At 52.7% G+C, this 26,888-nt stretch overlaps 1 protein-coding gene across 2 annotated transcripts; it reads right to left on the minus strand.

The window, feature by feature from the left end:
* Positions 1-1,518: 1,518 nt before the first annotated feature.
* On the minus strand, positions 1,519-26,284 carry PLEKHD1 (pleckstrin homology and coiled-coil domain containing D1). 2 transcript variants are annotated; one of them, XM_033107051.1, is made up of 13 exons: positions 25,836-26,284; positions 17,285-17,378; positions 16,852-16,941; positions 16,550-16,653; positions 15,682-15,773; positions 14,658-14,710; positions 8,989-9,083; positions 7,431-7,524; positions 5,757-5,935; positions 5,073-5,205; positions 4,604-4,748; positions 4,063-4,212; positions 1,519-3,785 (listed from the first exon to the last, which is right to left on the minus strand). In XM_033107051.1, the coding sequence occupies exons 1-13, from the start codon at positions 25,982-25,984 to the stop codon at positions 3,616-3,618; spliced, it is 1,548 nt and encodes a 515-aa protein (XP_032962942.1). In that variant the 5' UTR covers positions 25,985-26,284; the 3' UTR covers positions 1,519-3,615. The 2 variants fall into 2 exon arrangements, with proteins under 2 accessions (XP_032962942.1, XP_032962943.1); XM_033107052.1 differs by having other exon boundaries at positions 16,550-16,626; positions 25,836-26,282.
* Between the last annotated feature and the right edge of the window lie 604 nt (positions 26,285-26,888).

A 26,888-nucleotide genomic window follows, 5' to 3' on the forward strand; every position in this document is an offset into this window, starting at 1 on the left:
GGCACAGTGGGGGGCAAGTTCTTCCCCTGGACTTCTACAAGGTCACTGCTCTGCAAGAGGAAAGGTTCTCCTTGTGGTCAGTGACCCTCAAGGCCCATCAGCCACAGGATAGAAAAGGGCAGGTTGAGTGTTCACAGCAGGACTCTCACCTCCAAGGCAGGTGTCAGATCCTCTAGGGAAAGCAAGGCCGCGTGCAAGGAGTGCACGTGCCCCCAAAGGCTCCGGGAGCTGGTTCTGCAAGTACCTGGGTCTAAGCCTGTGAGCAACCTTGACTCCCCCCGACTTCCTTGCGTCACCCAGTCTTCTCCAGAGGGACAAAATGCCAACCGTACAGAAGCATTTGGTGACAACTGCAGACAGAATTTACCTCAAGGGGATTTAGCTGATTGACCCCGACCTACAGGATTCTTAGACTCACAGTGCTTCCTAAACTGCCCCTGAACACCGCAGAAAGCCACAGGGTTTCTGACTTTGGGGATCCCTTATAGAGACCCTGCAGCGGCCTAGGGGTCTGAGCAGCTTCATCCTGGCTCATTGCAGATGCACAAGGTTCCCAGGGGCTACTGGCCTTTATCTGAGGGCTCCAGAGCAGCTCCCGTGTCTGGTGGGTTTAATAAGTAGCTTCTGATTAGACAAAATCTGACACACCCTCAGACTTGAGCAAGTTTCTGTTCCGTGATTTATCATGGGCTCCAAATTTCACTTGGATTGCACCTGAGCACACATAGTTTGGCCAGGTCATGTGGAGCTGGCAGAACAGGATGGGTGAGGACTAAGAATTACATCCTTCAGAGGCAAGAACGGGCAGTGGATCCTTCCCAGGGGCTGGGAGCTGGGGGGGAGAGGGGGGTGGTGGTCAGAACCTGAGGGTGTTACAGATCTCCTTCTTCACCATTAGCATATCATTGGGGAAAAGCATTACAACCAGTATGTCCCCAGAACTATCATCCAAACTGGGTCGCTTATGATAGCAAAAGGGGAAGCCATTAATAATTCTGCCGGGAAACAGCACAAACCAGGACAGTCCCAGCTTGATGACAGATCATCCATCCCAAGAGGAAACAAACCAACTAGGAGAATCCGGTCATTACCAGTTCTTGCTCTTCCTATGTGATTATGCAACCAAAGCATAAACCTCTCCTCATCAGAGCAAGTAAAACTGTCAATTTCCGGTGGGGATAAGGAAACTAGAAGGTCATTAAACTCGGTTTAAAACTTTGTCTCCCTGAGGTTACTCTCAGTGCGGTCTGCTCTCTCCCTTTGGTCCATGCCCAAATCAGAAGAAAATCCCGCTGGTAGTCCTTGTTACATGAGATGGCCAGCGACTCAGGGCGGGAACACAGATTTTTCAGTTAATTATTAAGAAGCCACTCCCAGGAGGTTCAGCAGTGGAGAGGACTTCCTCATATGTAGAGAAACCTGTGTGCTTGTTAAGAGTACAAGCAGGAAATCCTATAATTCCACATTTGGCCTGCAAGGGGCAACATCTGTCTAGCAATGACCACACCACACACATACTGCAGGAAACACATTTAATTGGCCAAGGAATAAGGGTTTTGATTTTTTTCTTAAAAAAAAAAAAAATCAGATCAATATATTTCCAGATCAAGCAATTCCCACCTTTACATATTTTCACATAGGGAATTTGCTCTTTTTCTATTTACAGTGCTAGGTACATAATGTTTTTAATAAATAAATACCTATGACTTGCCTGCGGCATGGTTAAGTACAGGGCAAAACAGGAGAAAAGGAACGAGGGATTAGTGAATGTGCATGGAAAACACTTTCCTTTCTGGTTAACAGCTTGCCCAGAAAAAAAATGCATTTGAAAATTTCCAAAAGATCTTTCTCCAAGAGTAAACCATTATTACTCTAATTCTTTAAAAACAAAGAAACAAAAAAATAAAACAGTAATCTTGGTTTTATAAATCTTCCCCCTCATTTCATAGTCCATCCTACATACATGTTAGATAAATGATTTCCAGGTTTATGCAGGTTTCTATAATACATGTTTAAAGGTTTACATTTAGACTCATCCCTGCCAGATGCATTGATTCTGAAGCACCTCCACCCGTCCTCACCCAGACCCTGAAGAGACTCGCTGAAGCCATCAAAATCTACCTATCACTGAGGAGGGACTGCGGAGATTAGTTTTACCAGGCAGGTCTGAGCACAGAGCAGTGAAGTCCAGCCTGGTGGCCAGTCTAGCAGTGGACACGCATGAGTTTTGAGTCATCGACACTCCTCTACCCACAATAGTCCCATGCAAATCCCCAGGGACCTACGCCTCTGCTGGGACTTACCCTGCAGCCATCTGTCCATCTCTCAGACTGGGCTCTTCACTGTTTTCCAAGCAGCAGAGAGAAATCAGCACCTTTAATACCACCAGTGTCCCTGAGTACCCTGATCCCAACTAGACACCCTTTCTTAAGAAACCAACAGACCCAGGCAGCTTCGGAGGGTGAACCTAGAGGGAGAATAGCTGGACAGACTGTCTGTCTATGAGTGAGAGACACACCCCACAGCCCTCAGCCCCATGGAGGGTGGTGGTCTTCCACAAAAGCTGCAGATACATGTTTCAGCTTCACCCTTGATGACACAGAGTCAACAAATGACTACTGGCCACTTTACAGGCCCCGGCCCTCATCTTCCAGGGTTCGTGGTCACATTGCTTCACTGGGTAAAGCCTCTGCAGGGAGAGGAGGCAGCAAGGCGACTGGAGCACAGGCAGCTGGAAGACATCTGTGATCCCACAGACCGGCAAGGTCATGGTAGCCAGAGGGAGCCGCCTCCCTGCCCAACCAGAAGAAAAGGCAGGAGCCAGGGCCATCTTGTCCCACTCCCTGACTTGTTATGCGTCCTCTGGGAGAGCTCTCAGCATCGCTGCTGTCCCAGCTCCCAGCCAGGGCCCAGGGCCCTAGGTACATATGCAGGAGGGACATAGGTGGTGGCGGTGGGGTCACATCACCCTCATAGGGTGCTGAGATTGCAGGTGGGTGAGCTCACCGGAGGAGGGGAGTAAGCAGGTGGTGTCATAGCCAGGGCCCAACCTCAGGAAAGGTGGAAGTGGCTGTATGGTGTGCTGTGAACCCAGAGCTGCCGTGCTAGGTCCCCTTCTTCCCTACCCCATAATGTGGTCAAAGTGAGGGCCCTTGACTGAGTGATGTCTATGAGTCTCTGAAGCAAACAGGGGGTTAGGAAGCCCCTGGAGGAAGCAAGTGTCAAGCTGGGGAGGGGAGGCCTTCACACGCGAGGACAGTAAGGGTGGCAGTCACAGAGAGGGAGAGCAGGCACAAGAGAAGTGTGTGGTCCCGGCCCGCCCCACTCCCCAACCGAAAAATAGTGTCTACATGCAACCAGGCACCCTCTGGGCCTCACCATGACAACTAGGAGGCAGCCAGCTTGGGCCTGCATGGACCTGGTGTAGACACCCAAGGGGAGGGTCTGGGGTGGGAGTGAGGGAGGTAGCGTCCCTGTTCTTTGAGGGTGAGACTGGACCCAGGTGGAGCTCTGGCCCAGAGGAGACCTAAGAGAAGCCAGGTAGAGCCAGCCTCCCCCTGCTGTCCCTTCCCAGCCTGACCCACAAAAGACTTGGGAGGCAGGAAGGAAAGCCCATCATTTTCCACCGCGGGGAAGCACGGAGGGTGGTCCAGGCTGAGTCACCATGATGTGGTAGATGGATTCCCGGAAGCGCTGGTCTCGGCTCAGCCGCTTGGCCACCTCCTTCAGCTCCTCCATGTTGTTGGCTTCCAGCTGGGAGGTCATGAAGGACTGGGACGGCTTCACTGGGGACATGGTGGCCCAGCGGGCCCGTGAACAGCCCTCCCTCTATCAAGGCTTGGCCCTGTCCCCAGTCCCCACCTTCCTCACTCACCATCCTACCTGCTGTTGAGCTTCTCCCAGCTCCTTCCCGGGAGAAGCCCTAACGCTGGTGGCGCTGGTTCAAGGCCGCACTGTCCGACCTCAGAGCTGGGCCTGCCCTTCCCACCTCCCACTTCCCACTCTGCCCTCTTCCTGCCTTGTCACCGACAGCCCACTGGGTACTCAGACAGCGACACTCACTGTCATTCCAGGAGGTGCTGGACCGACGCCGGTGGAAGCGGCAGCTCTTAATGCGGCGAGTGGCCGCCTTGTGGATGTACACGGAGTTCTTCATGATGACCGGCATCTTGGCCTCCAGCTCGGCATTCCGGATGCACTCCTCGAAGAACCCTGCGGCCGCAGTTCAACGGCGTCCCTCTCTCGGCCCTGCCCCTGCCCCGCCTCGCTCCGCCCCTCCCAAGAATCCTCGTGGGCTTGCGTGAGAAACACGTTGACCCCATCCCTTGGGAGACCAGAGCCGCCTGCTGGAGGGGTCAGAACTGCAGGCTTTCTCCCCTACCCCCAACCCAAGATCCAACAGCCAAAAGGAAGCAGCACCAAGGAGATGCCGCTTCTGCAGGCGGAAGTCTGGAGAAGAAACTCCATCGATATCTATGAACATCTAATGCACGTAAGGCCTTGTGTGGGGTTCTAGGTCCTGTTCCAGACCCCACGAAGCCTGGACTCCAGCTGGGGCTGAGCTCCACGGCTGAGGGACTCGGCACTGGAGGGCAAGGCTTACTTTTCAAATGGCTCACGTCAGCTCGCATCCTCTCCTCCTTCTCCTTGTTCCGCACCTTGGAGTTGAGCCCTTGTTCCAGGCTCCGCAAGGCCCCCTCTGCCTCCCGCAGACGCCTCTCCAGGTCCATGCGGACCTTCACCTCAGCCTGAGGGAAGAGGGAGGGAGAGAGAAGTGGGCCCTTGGGGAGCCGCTGCCATCTCCCCTGGAAACCTTCCCTGATCACCTGTGGCTCAAGTAGGCTGTCTCGCCTCTGGATGTGGATGGAAGTTACCACTTCCTGCCTCAACCAGATGGCCTGAACTCTGCCCCACACCCAGCCATGATGTCCCACAGAAGTGGCAGGCCCACGGCTTCCCGTCAGGGTGGCTCCATTGCCTGCAGCTGGCTGGTCAGATTGGCAGAGATAATTCAGGTAGCTGCCCAATAAAGTGCAAGGAAGTGAGGGAAGCCTCCAGGTGAGGAGATGCACCTTGAGCTCCTGCTCAGCCTGCTGCTTCTGTGCTGTCAGCTCCTGAAGCGAGTTCTGTAGTGCCTGGGACTGGCTGGAGTAGAACTCACGCTCCTCTTCCAGGGCCCGCGAGCGCTCTTCATTCTCCTTCATTCTGCCCAGGGTGGAAGAGGCACTCAGTCAGAGCTCACTCACCAAACAGGGTTTCCAGTGGGAGGGCAGCCCCTCGTACAGACCTGGCTGGAGAAACCCTGAGACTCAGGCTTCAGGAGCCCCAGAACCTTCTGGGCTCTGCCACCCAGGTGATAAGAGGGGTGCGATAGTGAGGGGAGCCCTAGCCTTAGAGTCAGAAGACCCAAGTCCTGGGTCCAGGTCTTGCTGGTTCTGTGACCTCTATAACTTCTCTAAGGCTCAGTTTCCTCTGTGAAAAGGGGCTAAGAAGACCTAGCCAGCCGGCCACAAACCATTGTGATATGGACAAAATGACTGTCTGTGCAGTTCACACCATTGCAAGAGATAATGATCCAGTCAGCTCTGGATAGTGAACGTTTTCTTTCCATTTGCCTGGTGAGGAAACTGAGTCCTAGGCAAAAGGCAGTGAGTGACCTATCTGGTCAATGCCAACTAGATCCCAAGAGTCCAAGTGTCCAGTTGAAGGGAAGTTACCAATCCTCAATGCCAATCATGGACTCTCAGGCTCCTCACCGCTTCTCGGCCAGGAGCTTCTCCTCCAAGAGCTGCTGCATCTTCTCCTCAATCTGCCTTAGGTTGCTATGGAGACCCCCACTGGGAGAGGGCTGTTCACTCTGATTGGCCAGTGTCTGCAGTTGGTTCTCATTCTCCTCCAGCATTTCCAGGGTTTTCTTCTTCTCTATGGAGAGTTCCTGGCATGGAGGGAGGGAAAGAAGGGAGAGAAGGAAGAGAAAGAGCCTAGTTTAGGATCCTCACCATGGCTGCCCTCACATGCCTTCCAATTCCAGGCAATGATGCCCTCCTCTCTCAGTCCTCTATGAGGGACACCTGAAATGTCTTCATTCTTCCCTTGAAGTAAAGAGCCATCCAAGATTTCCTTCCTCACAACAAGGCAAGGTTATCCCTCTATCGAGGGAGTCAAGGAAGAGCCCAATATGGTTTCCAGTGGAGGTTAAAACCTAAAACCAGGGCCCAAGACCCAAGGGCACCATGACCTTCTGAGGTCCTTATTACTCCAGAGGCAAGTGAGGTATTGTGTTGGGCTCATGGGAAAAATGCCCAACAGGACCAGCCCCAGAGCAGATTTCAATTCTCCCCTCTTATCAAACTGGGATCTTGCACTACACAGAAATTCTGGAGTTGAAACTATCCATGGGAACCACCTCCCATGATGTGAAATGGAGAAAAATAAAGGCACCACAAATAAAGCCCCAGTTCAGGGAGAATAGAAACCCTTGCAGTCTTCCAGGCAGTTCATGAATTCAGTAAACATTACGGTCCCCACGACATGCCAGGCTCACTCTCGGTGCTGGCCTTGGAGAGACTTTAAGACAGTCTCGTGAAGGTCATGGTTTGGAAAACACAACCTAGTACATTAAGTGCCATAACAGATGTACAAAGTGCTGTGGGAGCTCACAGCTCAGAGCAAATTCCTGCCTCAAAGAGTCAGGAAAGCTTGACGAAGGTGATGTCTGGGCTGAGTCTTAGAAAAGGATGAAAGAGTTCTCCGGCAGAGAAGAAGTAAAAGGACATACTGTGTAGAGTGAACAGTATGGGCAAAGGGGTGGAGGATGAGAGTCTGGCTTCTTCGGGGCACATGACCTCAGTGGTTTGGACTGGGGGTTGGGGTGTCTGTGTGGGGTGCAGGGGAGAAGCAGAGGGAGAGTGGGCAGCAGGGGAGGAGAGGCTGGGGCCAGACTACGCATTGACATGCCATGCTGAAGAGTTGGCACTTTGTCCTTGACACATGCCACCTCCTCCTCCCCGTCACAGTTTCTGTGGTATCAAATGGAGGTGACCTGGCAGTTGATTTCCCTTCGTGCTCAGTTTTCACCTTGGAGCAGCTAAATGAATGAGCCACAGGAAGGAAGTGGTGGGTGGCCCAGCCACCCGCCTTAATCAATCCTCCATCTGGTATAAAAATATAAGCACTGAAGAAGGTGGATTTCCTGAGGTCACGGTCATAGCAAAGGCAGACCTGAATTTGCCCTTCTGGGTCTTGCTTTGGGCCTCATATGTCAGCTGGAGTTCTCAGTGGTCTAGAGAAGAGGCCCGTAGATCAGTGCTTCTTAGTACCCATTCCCCTTGCAGATAACCCTCTGGGAAACACCGTTGGAAAAAACAGTATCATGTGACACAACTAATCCGCCTGCCTCCCAGTCAACCATCCCACCAGTGGCCCCTCACCTCCAGTGTCTGCTGCAAGGACTCCGTGAGGTGCCGCAGCTCCTTTTTCTCTTGTTCCACACCCTTGAGGCATCTTGCAGTCAGTTCCAGCTCCCTGCAGAGACAGAAGGTACAGGTATGGCAGTGCCCAACCCTCTCACCCTCTCAGTTCCCTTCGGACACAGAATAGTTTCTGCTTCACCTCCCAGTACGGCTCAGAGCAGTCCTTGGAAGACCAGGCCCCTCTGCGTGGCTACACCCTGACAGCAGCTGTAGGGGCCAGGGCTGAAAGGAGATCCCAGCCAAGTGGGATTGAAGTCACTTGCTCCAGGTACTTGTGCATCTGTCAGTACAGATAAACACAGGGCTGCCCCCCAGGCAGAGAGAAACACTGGGGGAACAAAGAGGTCCTGGCCTCACCGTGCCTTCCCTGGACAGCCCCGCTAGAACCCACACTCACTCTGACATGGGACATGACTGAGGACTTTCTGTGGGGTGACAAACTCCTTGCTGCTTTCTTAACAAGCTTGGGCCACTTCAGGCCTTTCTTTACACCTGCTTGGCCAGTGTCTGCCCCTCCTCCTGCCCAAATTTTCCAAATCCTACCTATCCTTCAAGGCTCAGCTCAATCTAACCTCTGTTCAAGCCCACAAGGATCAAGCGTATATCTTAATTTCTGTAACACAGGGAGTCTGCCCCTGCCTCCTCACACCTGGTCACATATTGTTGTGTTGATGTTTCCTAGGTGTGAGTCTGGTTTTCCCACCCAGTTCCTCAAGGCAGAGGACTTATTTTCTATTCCAATGTCTGGCACAATTCTGGAAGTGAGCAGGCGCTTGGTATTTACTTGATAAGATCTTCTGAGATTCTCTCTCTAAAATACATGTCTAATGACGTCCTTTATAAGGTTGTTGCAAGGAAAGTCTTCCTGGGCTATCCCTGATCATCAATAGTTATGATGCTGCTGATACCGGTGATGACGACGACGTCCATACCGCCAGTAACAGTACCCAGAGCAGGAGCCGCCAAAGTCCTGCACAGGCTGCATCAGAGCGACCTGGGAAGCTTTTTAAAAATATAGATTTCTGGACCCTACCTTCAGGAGATTCTAATTCTGTTAAGTGTTTATAATGTTGAACTGTTGTACGGTTTCTAAACCATACACAGGACCAAGGATCCCAAGGGACACTATTAGCCACAATATGAAGGGACTGTACAGGAAAGACAGGAAATGTTGGGGGTCTTGGCTAATGGCACCTCCAGACCTGCTCGGTCCTGTCTGCCCTGGGTAAGGAGGGTTTGACATGGAGGCAAGAGGGCTTGTTGCTTGGGGGTGATGCCTGGCTGTACCAGCCTATGCCTCATGCCCCAGTGGAGAGAAGTGGCCCATTTGTGTGGGGTCTACAACTGTTCTGGGCACACCCCCAAGGCCTGGAGCATTGGGAAGATAGACCAACCACGTCATCAAGTGAGGATCCCCTGGGCGGAGGCCTGTTCAGGCCTGACCGGGAACATGGCTTTTCTGTGCCCTAACCCAGGTGCACCTTCCTCCCTCTCCCTTCCCGGGCACCACCACGACCTCTTGATCTGCTCCTGCTCCATTCTCAGCTCCTGCACCACCTCCTCAAACTGCTGCTTCTCAGCCTCCAACACCTGATTAAGGCGCTCGAGCTCCTGCAGAGAATCAGACAGAAAAGAGTCATGGGCAGCAAAGGGAACCCCTACTCTAACCTGGGGGACCCTCTGGAGTCAGCCCCACAGTCTGCGGCGTACACTGGACCAGATCTGAAATCAAGTCCCGAAGAGCTCTGGCCCCCTCAATGACACACAGTCGCAACACAACCGAAGTCTGTGAAGAGCTGGGCTCACTTCAAACACACTTAGCCAGCTGAAGGCAGGGTTTAGAAGTGATCCCCGCATCATTTCCTGCAACTGGATGTGGTAATTCTAGATGTCACTCACATCCTAAGGCATGGTGGCTGGCCCTCAAGCCCTGGTGGGTAAGGTGGTGAGTGTATATGTCCATTAAAGATCCCTGGAGTGATAGAATCTGTTAGAAGTGACAAAGAAAAGCCATTCCCAGCTCAAAAGTCAAAGAATAAGGACTGTTTTTCTCAAGACATCTGGGAAGCAATGAGCATGCAGGTGGCTGCAGCTTCCCCTATACTCAGTCCCAAGAGAACAGGAGAGCCAGAGAGCCCAGTACAGGCTGGCCCAGGGGGCCAACCCGTCCCTTCAGGAATGCCAACAAGCTCAAGGGTTTTCCCAGCCAGCGTGTGCCCTCCAGGGGTCCTGTTTTCCTGGGGTTCAATAGCAAGTGGTGTTGGGGGTGCACTTCAAGTGAAGCTTGGCTAGAAGCATTTTTGTGATGACTGCTTTGTTCTTCCACATTTTACACTGTGGGAGGATATTATTTCTAGATCCACCTTCTTATCTTCTAGCTCCAAATTACATTCTCATTTTCACCCGGGGGCTTTTCTCTCAAGGATCATGAAAACCCTGCCATGGAGAGTGGCTGCCTGAAGGGAGAAGTTGCCATTGGCTTTGAGGAGCTAAGAGAAGGAAAAAAAAAAACTGAAGGAAAGGGAAGAGTCTGATTCCAAACCCTATGCCCTCCCTCTCTCAGCTTAACCCAAATTTGCTCTTTTTTTTCCCTTCTGATCATTTTGGCACTTTTGATGTGACTCACTAATGGTCATCACAAGGGGCAAAATGATGCCCCACCGGCATACTGCATGGCCACAGTACACCTGCAAAAGCTGGGAGGAGGGGGGGAGCCATGGGACTGGCTAAGGCAAACAGAATGTGAGCAGAGGTGTGTCACTTCCAGGCAGATGCCTTTTCCCTTTTCCCTGCTATGACAGCCAGTATTGCTGCAAATGATGCAGGTTCCATTAGCCTGGATCCCTGAGAGGAGATGTGGAGCAGAGCTCCAGCTGACCCATGTAGCTGAGTGACAAATAGATGTTTGCCATTCAAAGCCACTAACATTTTGGGGTTGCATGTTATTGCAGTAGACATAAACATATATAGATATAGTACAAATATAATTAAAATTTTATTCTTATAGACCCTCCCCTTTTTAATGGAAGAAAAGTTCAGAGTTTTAAAAAGTTTGAAAACCTCTATTTTAATACATTCTCAGTAGCTGATGGTATTGCTAATGATGATAAACCTCTCTGTGCCCTCAGATGAAAAAAACTCGCCTTATTTCCTCTCTCTGATGACCTCTGCCTGCTGTGGCAGGGCTGTTCAGGGGACTGGGGCAGTTATAGGCTACAAGCATCCCTGAGCTTAGACCTGAAAAATTTGAAGAGCACCTGGCTTCTGCTGCTTCAGAACAGATCACCTATGATCTAGCTGGAGGACGCCATCCCACAACCTTGACTTCTTCCTGGAGAGCTTCTTTCTCCAACACTCCAACTTGCAAATATTTCCCTGTACTTACTATTACACTGGGACATTTTTTTGCAATTGAAAATGGAGAAAGTAAATGATTAAAATGCCGTGGAAATGGCCGTATGCTGCTGGTGGGAGTGTAAATTTTCTGGAAAGCAATTTGGCAATATGCATCAGGAATCTTAAAAGTTCTTGTGTTTTAACTCAGTGATTCTACCTCTAAGAATGTATCCTAAAGAAATAATTAGAAAGTAAACCAGGATTTATGTACAAGGATGTTCACTGTGGCATAACTTATGATAGTGAAAACATCCTACGTGTCCAAGAATAGAAGATTAGTTAAATGAAACATCGCATATGACAAAACAGTACATGGTCACTAAAACTGATGTTTTCAAAGAATGTTGAATGACACGAAACATTGCTGAAGGTACAATGTTAATGAAGGTACAACAAAAGGTGTGATGAAAATGCAAGCTATAAAACTGAGTATCTGATATGATCCTTTTATGTTTAAAATATATATAAGAATAATGTATATTTTCAAAAGACCAAAAGAAAAATGCCAAAAAGTTAACAGTAGCTTTCTGTCAATTGTAGGATTAAGGATAAAGCGTGTTTTCCAAGTTTTGTGCAAGGAGCACGATTTCTACCATTAGTAAAAGGTTGTGTATAAAAGAGGAAAAAGAAAGACAATGTCCTTCCTGGTTTCTCACTTCTTTTCCACCTTTCATTTCACCTGCTTGATTCTTAAATAAAGATGATGTCCAGGTGTAGCCTGAGAACGCTGATTCGAGTGGAACCTACAACCTGTAAACTTGGAGCAGCTATAACCTCCAGTTCCTGCAGCCCAGGATGGTAGGAATGTTTGTAGCGACCCTGCCACAGACTGGGGTCAGTCAAGACCTGCTTCAGCTAAAGCTTTTCTTCACCATAGTCCTTCTGACTCTTGAACCTGATTGAAGTTGCAGTGTAGGGTTGGAAAGAAGTCACCAGAAGGCCAATTCCAGCTCAATCAAAGGAAGAGCTTTCAAATAGTGGAGCAATAATGCAAAGGTTACCTCCCGACGTAGTGAGTTGCTCATCACAAATTCAGAATCAACACCCATCAGGGAGGTCAGCAAAGAGCGTCACCTTGAAGTAAGATCTTCTTTCCTACTCCAAGAGTCTGTGTTCTGACCGGGAGCATCCTAGGTGGCAAGAACCCTGACCGACTGGCCCTGGGCATTTCTGATTTCCCCTGTACCCACCCACATGCAAGGCTGAGCTCTTACAGCTCAGCCAAAAGGAAAGGTAGGCAGGCTGCCCTCCTCCGGGGTATGAATAAGATGAGGGAGCCGGGGATACTTGAGGGACCTGTGCCCAAGGAAGGGCATGGTCTTCTGGTGCCCCAGAGTCCCAGGCCCTTTCTGCCACATGGAGCATGTCAGGGCTGCACCACCACAGAGTGCACATCTGCATGAGTCTTGCCAAGTCCACAAAGCACTCCCCTGCATCCTATTTTATTGCGTTCCTCTGCCCCCAGGAGCTAGGCGAGCACAACTACCACACTTAGCAGAGCATCACAGAGAGAGAAACAAGCTCGGGGGAGGTTAACTTGTCCAAGGCAACACAGTCAGTGATAAACACTCTAACCTGGGTCTCCTGGTGGCAGACTCTGAGTCTTCCTTTACACCAGGCTGCCTTTTAAGAGACCAGAGAAGCTTTACCTCATCACTGGGCCATTTCCCCAAATGCCTTTCTAAGTGGCCCAAGGCACATTCAGACAATCTCCATGACTGGAGTGGAGATGGGAAAGGTGCAGGGGACAGCCAGACCCATTATATGGATGAGCAAGTTAAGGAAAGAAAAACCTCACCAGAATGACTCAGTTCTATTCCTGATCTGGAACAAGCAGCTGACTCAGGAACGCGAGCCTGGGCCAGTCCTCTCCCTCCTGTCTGCCCAGAGCAGCCTTCACCGCGGGAACCCACTGTGCCCAAGTGAATCTCTCACATTTTGTACCATAAACTCAGGGAGTTCACAGCTGACAGGCTTCTCTCCTTCAACATGTTATGGCTTTAAGCAAGGCCTGTGTGCAGTGGGTCTCCGCTGTCCTCATTTCCTGGCTAAAGACCTAGATAGAGCGTCTAAATTTTCCTTTGGCTGACTGCTGCCCCAGATTTAGCCTCTCTGATGGATAAGCCTGTCTCTCGCTCTGCCACAGGCTGTGTCTGTCACTCTATCCCATCCCCTGACTTCCTGAATTACCTGTCTTTAAGTTGCTGACAACCCACCAGAATGTACAGAACTGTATAAAAAAAATGCCAAAACTCTAATGTAGGACCTCGAATGAGAGCCTGGAGACACCGAAGCTGGAATGTTGCTGGATGGTAGAGGGCTCTGTGCTGTCACTATGCCAAACCTCAAATCCACACAATCCTAACACAAATCCTCAACATGTTTTGGTTTTTCAGTTTTATTTTTTTTTATTGTTGTTCTTAGTTTACAAGATGATGCTGAAATTCAGCTAGAAGAATAAATGGGCAGGAATGTCTGATAAAATTTTGGAAGAAGAAAAATGAGGGTGGATTTGTCATACTGGATTAAAATCAAGATGTAATGTAAAATTACAAGGATCAAAAGTGTTCCTTCATTGAGTCATTCCACAAATATCTGAAGTGCTCAAGTTGGACCAGCTGCTGTGCCAGACCCTGGGAATGTCTGGGGTACGACGGGGCCTGTTATGTAGGGTACTACATAACTGTAGGGCCTGTTGCAGAGCCCAGGGAAGGGCTGCTTGGAAGGAAAGGAATTAGCAAGAGTCAGGTCGAAAGGCAGGCACTGAGCCAAGGCTGATGGCCCCAGCTCAGTGATTTGCTGGGGAGAAGACGAGGAAAAGCAGCTGGGCAAAGAGAAGGGTCCCCCCTCAGTGGGCTCCTCTCTGCAGCTTCAGGCCTCGCAGTTCATGTGCAGGATGGGCCCGTAATAACAACATGATTGTAATACTAACAAACACAGATTCCTTAACATGTACTACGTGCCAAGCACTGCTATATGTAACATTTCATTTAATCCTCACAATACCCTTAATAAGATGGGTTAAATTACTATCCCCCCTCTTCATGTGAGAATATTGATGCTCAGAGAGGTTAGGTAACTTGCCCAAGGTCACACAGCTAGAAATGGTGAAGGCCCAGCACAAACAGAGGCAGCCTGGCTCCAAAGGCCACACCACTAACCACTGCCCTTTTCTGCCCTTTAAGGGAGGGAATGAATAAGCAAGGCCCAATGCTACATGGAGATTCCAAATGAAGTGGACTTCAGCAACTCCCTACCCTCAAATGAGGCAAGAGTTTCCTTTACTCTGCAGTCTGCCTCAGGCCAATGCTGGCTCCCTTGGTATTTGTATTACCTACAGACATTTAGAAAATGAAGAAACTGCTGAGATCATCCAACCTGATCACCCTTTTGGTGCCAGAAACCCCTCCATGAATAATAGAGGCCATCCAGCCTCATGTGAGTATCACCAGCAGCAAGCAGATCATTACCTACCAACACAGCTTATAAAATGACTGGATAGTTCTTTCTCTAGAAGATGCTTGCCTGCCCTTTTTAGTTTCCTCCCCGGGATTGGCAAGAGGAAATATAGTTCTTGCCAAGAAGCTACAGTAAGTCCCAATCACTATCCCCTCATTGGCTTCCCTGCTCTGCCCATGAGATTTTCCAGCCAGTTCTCTGGGTGCCCCGCTCCCCCACATGATTCCCTAAGGCCAGAAACAAACCCGTACACCTCGGCTGTTCAGGGGCCCCCTGGGAGGGAGGTGGTGGGGAAGGGCAGCAGCTCCGCTGGCCTCAGTGTCAGCCTACCTCTCTCTGCTCCCTCTGCAGGCAGAGCTCTTCCGTTTCTTCCATCAGTTTGTCTGCCAAAGGGAACACACACACACACTCTCACAAAAAGCTCACTCCAGATCCGGTCCCGAGGGGGTGGTGCCATCCACCTCTGTCACCCCTAAAGTCCCCCAGGATGAGGTCAGCCCTGCTGTGCCCCGGCCCGAGGGTGGGGGCAGCCCCTGGGATGGAAGCCGCCCTGCGGCCTGAGTTGCTACCCTCCTTTCCTGTCACTGTCTCTGCTTTGTGCATTCACAAGGCAAGAACGGCCTCATCCTTGGAAGCTCAAGTGTGTCTGTGTACCCCCCAAGGGTGCCGTTAGCCTCAGCGGAGGAGGGCAGGTCCTGTGGGAGTAGGGGTGTCTGGTGCAGGTAGAGGGGAACCAATGTTGGGGCCCCAAGTGTCTAAGGAGGGTGCAGGACAGAGGGTCCCAGGCAAAGGACCAAACTCCAGATGCACATTCTTCTTCCCCAAACAGCATGTTAACCAGTTAATCAGAGCCAGTGTCCTGCAAACTTGTGGTCAGATTTAAAGGGAGCTGAAGGGGGTGGTAGTTGGGGGCAAGCCCAGGATCTGGGGGCCCAGGGCAGGATAACATCAACTCCATTTACGGAGTCCTTATGGCACGCCTGATACAAGTGCTCACAGGCGTTCTCACTTCCCCCAATCCCACACCACCTCCAAAAGCTATTTTTGTCTCCATTTTAAGGATGAGGAAACTGAAGCTTAGAGAGGCTATGCTGCCTTAAAAAACATACAGCTAATAGGTAAGTGTCAAAGCTCCTAACCGCCGGGCTCTCCTGCCTCCTGTCATGCTGGCCAAAAGAATATTTATTACACCATAAGGCCCTCCAGATTCCAAGCTGGTATCTGGCTCTTCATGGACTGCTAAGCTCCACCCAAGACACCCCCTCCCCACCCCACCTCAGTCCTCCAACAAGCCCCTGGCCCTGAAGTGCTACCATCAGGGGATCTCAGCTTCCAGCCCATCCCTGCAGCCAACCTAAATACTCCTGTTTCTCCTTGGCCAACTGCAGCCCCTGGGCCTCCAGGCTTTTGATCATGGCTTCTCCCAGCTGGGCGTTCCTCCAAGTCCTACAGAGGGAGGGCAGATGGACAGAGGAGAGAAGAGGAAGAAGCACAAAATCGTGAAAAGAGAAGGGTAGAGGAGAAAGTACATGTTTTGTACCTGTCTAGTCCTTCTCTCCAGGATCCCAGCTCGCATTCACTGGCACCCCTGGCTCTGGGCATGCCACCAGCATTGATCAGTTACAATCCCTAGAGACCGGCCCAGGCTGCAAAGTGGGACAACAGCACTTTTGGAGCAAAGAAGAGATTGCTTCCTGGCTGCTTTCTACACCACTGAATGCCCACCCCCCGGCATGAGGCCTGGCACAGGCCTCACATTCAGTGTTATTTGTTGGGCTGGAGGTTTCTGTGATCGGGACTCTGATTTGTAGAGCGATGGTCTGTGCTAAGATTAATGATGGGCCTGGGGAGGTGAGATGGGGGTCGGGAGGCAGCCAAATCGTACTAGTGACACTGGATTCACTCGCGACAGTTGCAGACAAATGGTGTCCACATCTGCCACCTGTGATTCTAGACCAGCAAAGCTCATTTTGCTCAAAGCTCACTGAAGACCCCTCATGGACGCTATAAACATGGCCTATCTCCTCTCGCCCACCCTGTCCAGCTCCCACACCCTGTCCTCAAAAAGGTTCAGACACTGTCCTCCCTCCCCTGCCCTCTCCTGGGCTCCTCAGAGCTCACCGGGATCCCAGCAGAGAGAGAGAGAGAGATCAGGGTCAGCCCAGCCCACACCGCTTCCCTTTCTGGACATCAGCCTGCCCCCTCCTGCCGGGAGTACTTACACCTTCCCCGACTCCTGCAGCATCTCAAGCCACTGCGCCTGCTCAAACTCAGACTCCGCTGCCAGCAAGATGTTCCCCTGCCAGGAAGAGGGGCCACGGTGCACCTGATAAAAGGCCGCTCTGAGGACCCGGAGCCGTCCCCAGGCCTCTCCAGGCCCAGCTCTGCTCTCCCACCCCACATCCCAGTGGCACTGGCACCCTTATGGCCAGGCCGCTGAAGGGGTTGCCCCAGGGACCTGGGGGCTCCCAGGGAAGCTGCTGTACGCTTGCTGAGCCCAGGCTGAGGGGACAGCTGCACTCACATGGAAGTCCTGGTGGGAGATTTTCATGGCGTAGGGCATGCTGGGCTCCTCCTTGGCCTCCACCAGGCAGCCCCCCAGAGGGATGACGCCCTGAGAAAGAACAGAAACAGGCAGCCCCCACCCCACCCATCTCAGGTCACTCTAGGCCTCTGGGAGCCCTCAGCCATAGCCAGGTCCCGCTGAGGGCCCCAGGTTGGGAGCCAGACCAGAACTCTCCCCAAGGGGACAGGAAGGGCCAGTCAGACTCTGGGTCGTAGGAGGGTGGGGGCTCTGCCCAGGAGGGGCAGCGAGTCCTGTGCCCCAGGACTTGCTCTCCAGACTCTTTGTAGACCAGAGCAAGAAAAGGGATAGTACTTTATCCTCACAGGATACCCTCTTCTGTTGTCCCCAGAGTCCCCCCCCACACTGTGGCCCTGGGGAGAGGTCCCCTCACCTTAGGATGTATATTGAAGTATTTATTGGTTTCAAAGCTCTTTTTTTCATTCTCAGAGTAGTAAAGAAGAAAGCTCTCTTTGATGATGAAAAACCTGTAGTGGGTGGTGGGGAAAGAGGGAAAACCAGGAGAAAAGGATGAGGTTTCTCAAGACAACAAGAACATCCTTGGGGGCCCTGCACTCACGTAGGGAGCCCAAGGGGACAGCAGCTCAGACTCGTCCTCACCAACTCATGCTCCACATCTGGGCAAAGGCCTCAGCTGGCCAGCGCCCACTGCCACAGGCAGCCGAGCCTGGCTCCATTGGGCTCACAAGCGGCCTCCAGGCCTGGCTCCTCCATCTCCCCTTAGCTGATGCTCTCAGCACAGGTGGGTGTCTGTGGTCCTTCCCCTCAGGGACCTCCAGTCCCTTAGAGTCTACCCCAGGAGGGGCGGAAGGAGGGGAGAACAACACAAGATTCCAAGATGGGTCTTGTGACGAGTGATCGTGAAGGCTGGCGATGGAACAGAACGTGGATACCAGGCTGGCGAGGCCGGGCCTGGGGTCTGCATGTGACACTTGCACTCCTTGAGGTCTCAGACTGCTCGACCGCCTCCTTCTGGACTCAGGTCTAACTTTGGATCCTGCTGCTTCATGACTGTTGGGGACCTTGCTGCCCACATGTGGAGCACTTGGGCCCACGTTGTGACCCTTACAGGACTAATGCCTGGAGCTGACTGGGATAAGACGACGCCATGGGGCCTCACAGCCCGAAAGCTCCAGGACCCCCAGCGTGGCTGGCTCCTTCCTCCCCGGGCCCCTGCTCATGCGGCTGTTGTGATGGGACGGGGCCGCTGGAAGCAGGGGTTTGCTGGAGCCGGCTCCGATGGGCTCACGGTAGCCAACAGTGCGACTCTCTCCTCAGCTCTGAGTCCAGTGACATTGTGTTGGTAGCTTGATATCAGTCATGGTGGGAGTAGTTATACACTGTCCCACCTGACGCCACCCCAAGAGAGCCCGTTGTTAACCATTTACCAGCACACCTCTTGTGAGGGGCTTGAAAAGTTGCTGGTGGGCAAGATGAAGTCAGCGAATCTCTGCAGGTTCCACCAACTGTGTGGTCCTTCCTGAAGCCATAGCTGCCGTGGGGAGAGTCCCGGGGACTGCTGACAGCTGCCTTCTCTCCTCCTCCCGGAAACGGAAGCTCACTTTGTCCCTTGGTGTACATCTCATACCCACCCATGTTTTCTCTTTGCATCGATCCACTTGGCCCAGCCAGACGCCGAAAGGGAGCTGTGGACCCCAGAAGTAACATCCTGCTAATGTCGATTCTATCCCCTTTCTGCCCCCAGTGGAGAAAGATCATGTGAACACCACTCTCCGTAGCACGGCAGGGACCTTCTGGGCCCTCCAGCACCTAACCCCCGTCTACCTTCTGGTCTGATAGAACGATGGCCTTATAAAAAGAGGCCATATGAGGGTACAGTGAGAAGGCAGACATCCGATAGCTAGGAAGAGGCTCCTTACCAGAACCCTGACCTTAGACCTCCAGCCTCCAGTACAATGAGAAAATAAATTTCTGTTGCTTAATTGAACAGTTTAACAGGTGTTTACCATCTATGGTATTTTGTTATGGGAGCCTAAGCTCAGCCTTCCTGACACTTCTGGAGCCCCCTCCCCACTCAGGGCAAAGCACTGTGCCAAGGAGTTGGGGATGGGGGTGGCAGGCAGATGACCACAGGATACATGGGCAGGGACAGAACAGAGACTCTGGAGTCCAGTGATGCCCATCCTTCCAGCCACAGCCGCAGGCAAGCTCCCAGCCTGGCTGAGCTGCCCTTTCCATGCTCCTCTATCAAATGGGAGTGCAAATATCTGTCTTTTGGGGCTGCTGTGAAGATTCGTTCATTGATTCAACAAATAACTGGCACCTCCTTCCGGGCCCTGTACAGTTGAGCTGGCTATACAAGGGTTGGAGATAGGCACCCTTCATTGAGGTGTGCTGACTCCCGTGCTAAGTGCTCTACAAGTATCAGAGTATTTGATCCATGTAACCCTCTTGGAAGGTAAGGTTTTTTTGTTCCCATTCTACAGGTGAGAAAACTGAGGCGTACGAGTGATGTGTACAAGGTCACACAGCCAGGACAGAGGTGGAACTGGGATTGGAACCCATGGACAACGGTCCCTGCTCCTACTCCCCACACCACTCTGCTTAAGGAGCTGCCTCCTCACTCATGCCAGCACGTGGGCAGGAAATAGGTGGGCCAGAGGCAGCAGGGATCGAGGCTGGGGTAGTTAAGGGTCAGAGCTCTGCCGCTTACGTACAGGGTAGGCAGGGCAAGTCACCTGATCTCTCTAGGCCTCTGCGCCCTCAGTACAACCTGAGGATAATAATAGTACCTATCTCTCTTAGGATTGTGTGGATAATGAAATGAGTTTGTTCATATAAAGACTTAGAACATTGTGTGACACATTGTAAATACTCCATAAATGTTTACTTTTATTAGGACTATTATTATTATTAGGCTCAGTGTCTGCTGTAGCCTCACCTGACCTTCTTTCTCATTTGTGCTCACAAGGCTCTGACCAGCAGGAGTTCTTGGCTTCAGCCCAGCTGGACAACTACCTGTCCCCCAAATACACAGCGCTTTCCTGCATCTGCCTCTGTCACGTGGGGCGGCCTGCAGGGTCTCTGCTCCCGCTCTCCACATAAGAGCGCAGGACATGGTGAGGCCAAAAAGGAACACCCACGGAGCCATAGATAGGGGGTTCGTACCACTATAGTCTCGCTGGCGGCTGGGTTGGAGACACAGGAAGCAGGAGCCACACAATCCGCAACCTGCCATCCGCTTCTCTGCCAACCAACCAACCCCTTGCTAACTGCACTCCGCTGTGCGAACTGCACTCTGCGCTTGCCAACCACCACCTTCTTGCTAGTCCCATTTTTCTGCTAGCGTAGCCACAGCAGTTATATTAGTGGCCAGTGGCTCACTGGTTACAGCTAATGGCCATCCAATCACAGTTGATGGCCATTTACTACCTGAGCCAGCACCTTTCCACGTGAGGCCGAGAGCCTGGAAACTGCTCTCCTGGCTCTGTCCCCACAGCCTCTCCCTCCTGTCTGAAGCCCACGTTTCTATCCAGGCCCGACTCCAGTCCTGGGTGAAGCTTTAGGACCTTCCTTGTCCACCCCCTGGGCTGTGTGAAGCCTGGAGAGTGTGTGGGAGATAAGGGGTCTGTGTCAACCCGGGCTGTCTCCTCTCTCTAGTCTTAAAAATAGTATTTTTACTTCTAGATTAAGGAGCATTTACTAGGTGCCAAGACACACCCTTTGCTAAGTGTTTTAAAAAACACGTTATCTTATTTCTTACAATAACTCTAAGAGATGGAGATACTTGTTTTTCTATTTCAGTGGTGAGGAAACTGAGGCACAGAGAGATTAAGCGACTAGTAAGTGGCAAACTCGGAACTTAGCTCTGTCTGAGGGCAAAGCCCATGTTCTCACTTGCTGTGCTGTCCTCATTACTTGGAGTCGTCATAACTACAAGCTCCTGGTTAGCTCAAGTCAGACAGCATTAACTAATCACCCGGTACAGCCAGTTACCATGCTGGGCCTGGGGCTTGATGACTCCCTGCCCTCAAGGAGCTTATAGTCAAATGTGGGAAAGAGTCTAGAAATCAATAATTTAAAAAGTAACTAATGTTTATCAAGCTTTTCTTTTGTGCCCGGCCCTGTTCTCGTAACATCATTATGTGTTAACTCATTCACGCCTCACAGAAGCTAGGTGAGGTAATGAGCACAGAGAAGTTAAGTAATATGCCCCAGATCACACAGCTGGTAAGTGGGGAGCTGGGATCATTATAAATGTTTACTGCAACATTGTAAAGCACAAGGGTACCCTGTGACGCTGTAAGTTTGCATGAGATACAGGAGGAGTGCAGACCAGGGTGGAATGAATTGTTTAGGTGTCTGGCCATGAGAGTTCTCTGAGAGGAGGTGACAACTGAGCAGGGTTTTGAAGAACGAATAGGAGTATCTTAGGAATCCGGGAGGAAGGGGAAGAGGAGATTGCCTTCCAGACAGAGGGAACAGCATATACAAAGAACCATGTGTTCAAGGTTATCAAAATATGTCTGGTATTACTGGCAGATATGTGCAAAAGGAGTGGGCAGGTGGTGTGGGGGGAAGGAGAGTTGGGATGAGTTAAAGTCAAAGCGAGAAGCGGGGACCAGAGCAGGGCAGGGTGAGAAGGCTGGGCTTCCTGAAGTTGAGGGGAGCTGCCAGTGGGTTTCAGACAGGGCACTTGTGAGGTCAAACTGTAGTTTTAAACATGGGGAGGGTGGCTTTGAGGGCTCCACAACAGGCAAAGGGGCACATTAGAGTTACTGGTGATAAAAATTACTGCTCATTGCTGACAAAAGTCAGCAGGGCTTATTGAATAATGAGATAAGGGTCGGGAGAGCAGAGTCTGGGATGATATACAAAGGCCAGGACTCTAGCTTAGGTGATAGGGCCGACACAGGTGCCATTCAACACAAGCTGGGGTCCCAGCAGGGATTTTCCTAAGCTTTGCTCCCCTCCTCAATGCTCTGAATGCAACAAAGTCTCATCCAGAGCTTGAAGGTCAACACTGGCCTCACAACTGACCCAGCTAGAAGTGAGAGAAAATGCTACTTGGACCCACAGGTACCTTCTAAATTGGGTGGGACCTGTTCAACAAGGCCCACCCCCTCTGCCTTAATGTTTGGAGATACAGAAGCCACATTGGGGAGTAGGGGCTAGAAAGGGCCTTGCATCATAGTGAGAGGAATTTGGAGTTGGGGGAAACCCTGGGGGAAGTGGGGAGCAGGGGGGGAGAGGAGAGTGCAGAAGAGAGTGGATCCAGGGACGATGCCAGAGTCTGGGTCCTACAGTGTCAAGAGACAGTGGTGAACAAGCCCCTCTCCGGTGGTGGCAAGGTGGGTGACTGGAAGGCATGAGAAACCGGGAGCTGACACTCAATCAAGTGTTTGCACTTGTGTGATGTAAACGCCTCCTTGCCAAGCCTTCCTTCAGCATAGACTACTAGACTCACTAACACCTTGTGTGAGAGTCTGTGCATCTATATGGGGAAGGGTGGGGGGAGAGGGAGGAATGAGCTGAGCTCCTCGTCTGACAGCACAATAAGGACTGCCTACAGGGGATGGGGAATGGATCCATAAACAAGGAAACTCGTTGAGAGTCTCTTGGGGATTAGCAGACACCCCGGTGCAGGTTTTAGACTTCCTCGGGATGTGGGATTAGACCTTGGGCCAAATTCTTCTCACTCTCAAGAGGGCAGTGAGAACCTGGTGGACACGGGAAGTGCCCATGGGTTACATTTCGTAGGAAGGAGAAACATGCAGCCTGGCTGCCCCTCCTTCCTCAGCCATAATCTTCTAGACTAGGACCCGCCTCCCTTGTCCCCAAGCCCCTTGGACACTGAGAATGGGTATGTGTGGGTTGGAGCCACCAGCTCCACGCTTCCCCTGGCACTTAGTGAACACCGTGAGTCAGCTCCCTGAGGCAGGGACCCACCGACGTTCCATAAGAGGGAACCGTTGCTGGGCTGGGCGCAGGGCTTACTGGCCACCTTATACCTCGGGAAGCAGACAACCCTGCTGCAGGAAGAACTTGGCTGGGCCCTTCTCGTCAGGGGCTCTGGCCTTGGGAGTAGAATGCCGGGGAATAGAATGCTGGCGTTTCCAGAAGGGATTTGGGGGAGGGAGTAGAATGCTGGGGACCCCACTTTAAACCCTGGGAGAGTTCACCTGCCCACTACCAGCCCCACCAAGGGACTGACACTGGCTGAGGCCGAGATGCTCCACTCCTTTCCTCCTTGTCTCTGAGCTGCTGAGGTCTCTGCCAATAGCACCCGTGCCTCCACCGGCCACAGGCTACAGGGAGGACAGTCATCAAAGTTACCCTCCCTTGTCTAGAGGGTAAGATTTAGAGATTCTGGGAGAATGTCTCCCGGATTCTCTTATCTCTGTGAAGAAATGTTTTTGATTTCTTTCTCTTGTCGCCCATGGAAAAAGAGCAGACCCTTTAGCTCAAGGGCACCTTCCCAGCGCTGGGAGGGGTTGGAGGCACATGGCCTGAGACAGACCCTGAGCGGAAAAGGTTTTATGGAACCCAGCTGGCCACAGCCGGTTCCATCCTGCCCATTTGTTATTTATGCAACGCAGGAGCCTTTCCAGGCCCCCTCCCCTCTGCGGCCCAACGAGGGCATTGATCGCCCTAATGGCATGGCTCTGTGGTAGCGGGGCTGAGCTGCGCCCTCCGCAAGCCTTTTTGTGGCTGCTAATCAGCTGAGGTCCAGAGTCCATTTCACAAATGGGGAATTGGGGCCCAGGGGGCTCTGCTGGGAAGTGAGAGGGGACTAAGCTTAGCATCATGCCTTTCCCACCCCTAGACCCTCTCTGGCTGGCTCTGTTGCTGACCCAAGGCTAAATTGTGTGTGTGGGGGGGGTGGGGGGGTATTTCTACAAGTGTGAACATAGCCAGAGGCCAGAGTGAGTAGGTGGGATGTTAGTTCTTTCCTGAGTCCCAGAGGAGGGAGAGTCTTTGCACAGTGACAGCTCCATAATTCTTAGATTGGATGGGCTTTTGAATGGCTGTGAGGCTACTAAGGGAGATTCTTGGGGCGGGGGGTGCTACAGCTTTCCAAGCCCTCCTTGGCTCCACTACTGTGCTTTTGGCTGGGAGCCTTTGTCCCTGACACCTGCCAGCCCTGGAATCAATTCTGGATGCAGGGGCCGGGTCCCCACAACTGTGGGTTAAAGGGGCTTAGGGACATACCTGGGGGTGGGGCGGGGAGGGTGGCAGTCATAGGCTCCTAGCATTTACTACCAATCAGTTGAAAATGCCCAGCAGAAGTCTTGGATGACAAGACCCAGAGGTAACACCAAGGACAGCAGCTAGGCCCAATGGAGGAGTGTTGCCTGCCTGGAGTAGCTGAGGCAGAAGAGAGAAGGATAGGGTGCGTTGTGCTAAGAGTATTTGAACCTACAAGCCCTTCCCACCCCTACTCAAGTGCCCTGGTAGAGACAAGGCTGCTCCTGGCCCTCGGGAACTGTAGCTCAGACAGCACCACCCTAAAAGCCCCCTCGCAAGATGCTCTCCATGCTGCCCCAGGCCTCCGTTTAGGGGACCAGAGATAAGCTTAATGTTGGAGGAACTCAAGGAATCTATATCCCATTGAATCCCAGAGAGAAACGTGGCAGGGCTAACAAAAGTACATGTGTGAAACCCGCTCTGTAAAATGTGAAACACTATCCACAACTTCATTTGTACTGTCGTCCTGTAGAAATATTATTCACCAAAATAGAACATCAGAACCGAGACGTACCACACGGGCTGCTGATCTGTGGCCATGGGAACATCTGAAGCCCCCTTCTCAGGGACCAGCTCATAGTGTGGGATGGGAAGGGGCTTGTGGACACACTCCTCGTTTCTTGGCAGGGTCACACCTCCAGGCAGGGGCCAGATCAGGGTCTAAGTTCTATAGGTCATTCCAGGGGCAAATTTTCCAACAGAGATTGGCTTGAAGGCGGAAACTGTCCACTGCTCTTGAGTCCAGCATTGGGAGTTTCCTGCAGGCTCAGGGCTTTGAGCTCCCCCTTCCTGCGATACCTTCCTGCCTATTTTTAAGTGGAAAGTGGCTGATATCTGGGGAGTGGCCTCTGAGTTGGGGACCAGGAAACTGGTGCTGAAAGACGCGGGTTCGGGGCTGCTCTGCTCCTCCCCGTTACCCTTTCCAATGGATCAATTCATCAGGCAGGAGCAATCTACCGCCCACCCACCTCAGCCTCTGCTTTTGTCTCCACCCCAGTTTAGTCCCTCCTTTCAGTTCCAGCTTCTCTGCCTGAAGCACTGGAGAATCTTTTTCCTCTGCATAGATTAAAAAATAATAATAATAAAATTCAAGGGCCAGTTGAAAGGGTTGCCAACATGGACTCCACCCCGGCTGGGCTGGGCGCAGACCCTTCCTGGTCCTTCCTCACTCCCCTGGCCTGAGCCTTTCAGATACTCCCTCAGGGTGCACTGATTGGGGATAGGCAGAAGGGTGGGGGTAGGACTCCCGTGCCCCCCCTCTGAGCCCGCTCCGCGAGCCCTGGGGGAGGGGTGTTGTGAAGATGACAGAATTGGCAGTGAGGGTCCCAGGAGGAAAACGTTGGCTGGAGATGTAGCTTCTCTCCCTTCAGGACAGAGTCTAGCCCAACCTGACCCAGCTGGGCTCCTACCATGGCCACGATCTCTTCAGCCAACACCCAATCTCCCCACCCGGACTTAGGTCCATTCCACAGAGAATTCATCACCACCCCCAGGCCGGTGGTCCCATCCCAGCTCCACCAGCCCTCAGGCAGATGACCCCAGCCCAGGCTGGGATTCACAGCTTCCTGGGTGAGTCAGAGTAGAGTGAAATGGGGCGAGGCCAAGATCACAAAGGAAGGCAGAGGCAGGACTGTAAGGAAGGGGATGGGAAGGTCTTCGTAGGCCCTGGGCTCCCTCCCCAGACGGTCCTCACCCGGCGCGGGAGGCGCACTCACCGCCGGGACCACTTGGCCGACGGCCGCCCGAAGGGCCGCTTCCACAGCACCCCGTAGAGCTGCACTTTGGTGCTGATGTCCAGCGCGTCCGAGTCAGCCTGCTCCAGGGACGGCGAGGGCGACACCGAGTTGGACTTGGGCATGAACATCCTGCCACAGCAGGGCAGCCTCCGGCCTGGCCCACCCACTCCCCGGACCGGCAAGGACGCTGGGCTCCGGGCGAGGGCGGGCGCGCTGCAGGCGGCTGCGGGCGCCGTCGAGGAGCGTCCCAGGCAGCGGAGACGTGGAGCGGCGGAATGCGGAGCTGCTGCATTAAAGCGCGCGGGCCCGGAGCGCGGCGCCGACGGGGCGCGGGGCGCGCAGCCTGCGGCTAGGGTTCGGGATTGGGGTGGGCCCGGCGGGGACTCGGCGGGGAGGGCGGCTCAGCATCCAGCCGGCAGGATTCCGCCACCCCTCCCTGCGACGGCCCCAATTCTGGTGGCCCGGATTGGCTGGGTGGGGCAGGTGAGCCAGCTGGAGGCCAGCCGCGAGCGCCAATCAGTGCGGGCGCCGGCTGGAAGGCCGGGCTCTGTGCGTCCGGAAGGTCCCGGCGGGTCGCTATCGGTCCGGGATGCGGCCATAGCACTTACCCACCCCCACTTCTCGCGCTCATCTCTCTCCCGGGTTGTCTCTCGCGTGCAGCGCCTACATCGGAACTGGGGACACGTCTGCTTATGATGGGCTTGGAGTTACCCCTGCAGAGCCCTACTTGCCTCTGGGGGGGAGAGAGCAAGGAGCAAGGGTTTGGGGTCAGACAACCGAGCTTGGAATCCCAACTCAGTCCTTACGTAGCTCCGTGAAGTTGCGGTGAGCTTTGGTTTTCTCTCCTGTAAAGCGAAATGTTGTTATCTCCTCGAACAGGGCGGTGGCCAGGTGAGACTAAGGTAAGTGTTGGAAGCGCCCGCCCGAGAGGAGGCTCTATCCGGGCCCGCAGCCTCTCCCTCCCCTCCCCGCCCCCTCAGGTGGGTTTCATTTTGCACTGCCGCCGCCTCGCGGGCATCAGATTTCTTTTCC

The sequence above is a fragment of the Rhinolophus ferrumequinum genome, chromosome 6 (assembly GCF_004115265.2).
Source record: "Rhinolophus ferrumequinum isolate MPI-CBG mRhiFer1 chromosome 6, mRhiFer1_v1.p, whole genome shotgun sequence".
Lineage (NCBI taxonomy): Eukaryota > Metazoa > Chordata > Mammalia > Chiroptera > Rhinolophidae > Rhinolophus > Rhinolophus ferrumequinum.

Bases quoted from the DNA above. Each gene is read 5' to 3' on its own strand.
- PLEKHD1 (XM_033107051.1), bottom strand. From the start codon at position 25,984: ATGTTCATGCCCAAGTCCAACTCGGTGTCGCCCTCGCCGTCCCTGGAG. The intron at 17,379-25,835 runs GTGAGTGCGCCT...CACCCACTACAG, and splicing joins TCGGCCAAGTGGTCCCGGCG to GTTTTTCATCATCAAAGAGA. The intron at 5,936-7,430 runs GTGAGGGGCCAC...CCTCCATGCCAG, and splicing joins CCTTGCAGCAGACACTGGAG to GAACTCTCCATAGAGAAGAA.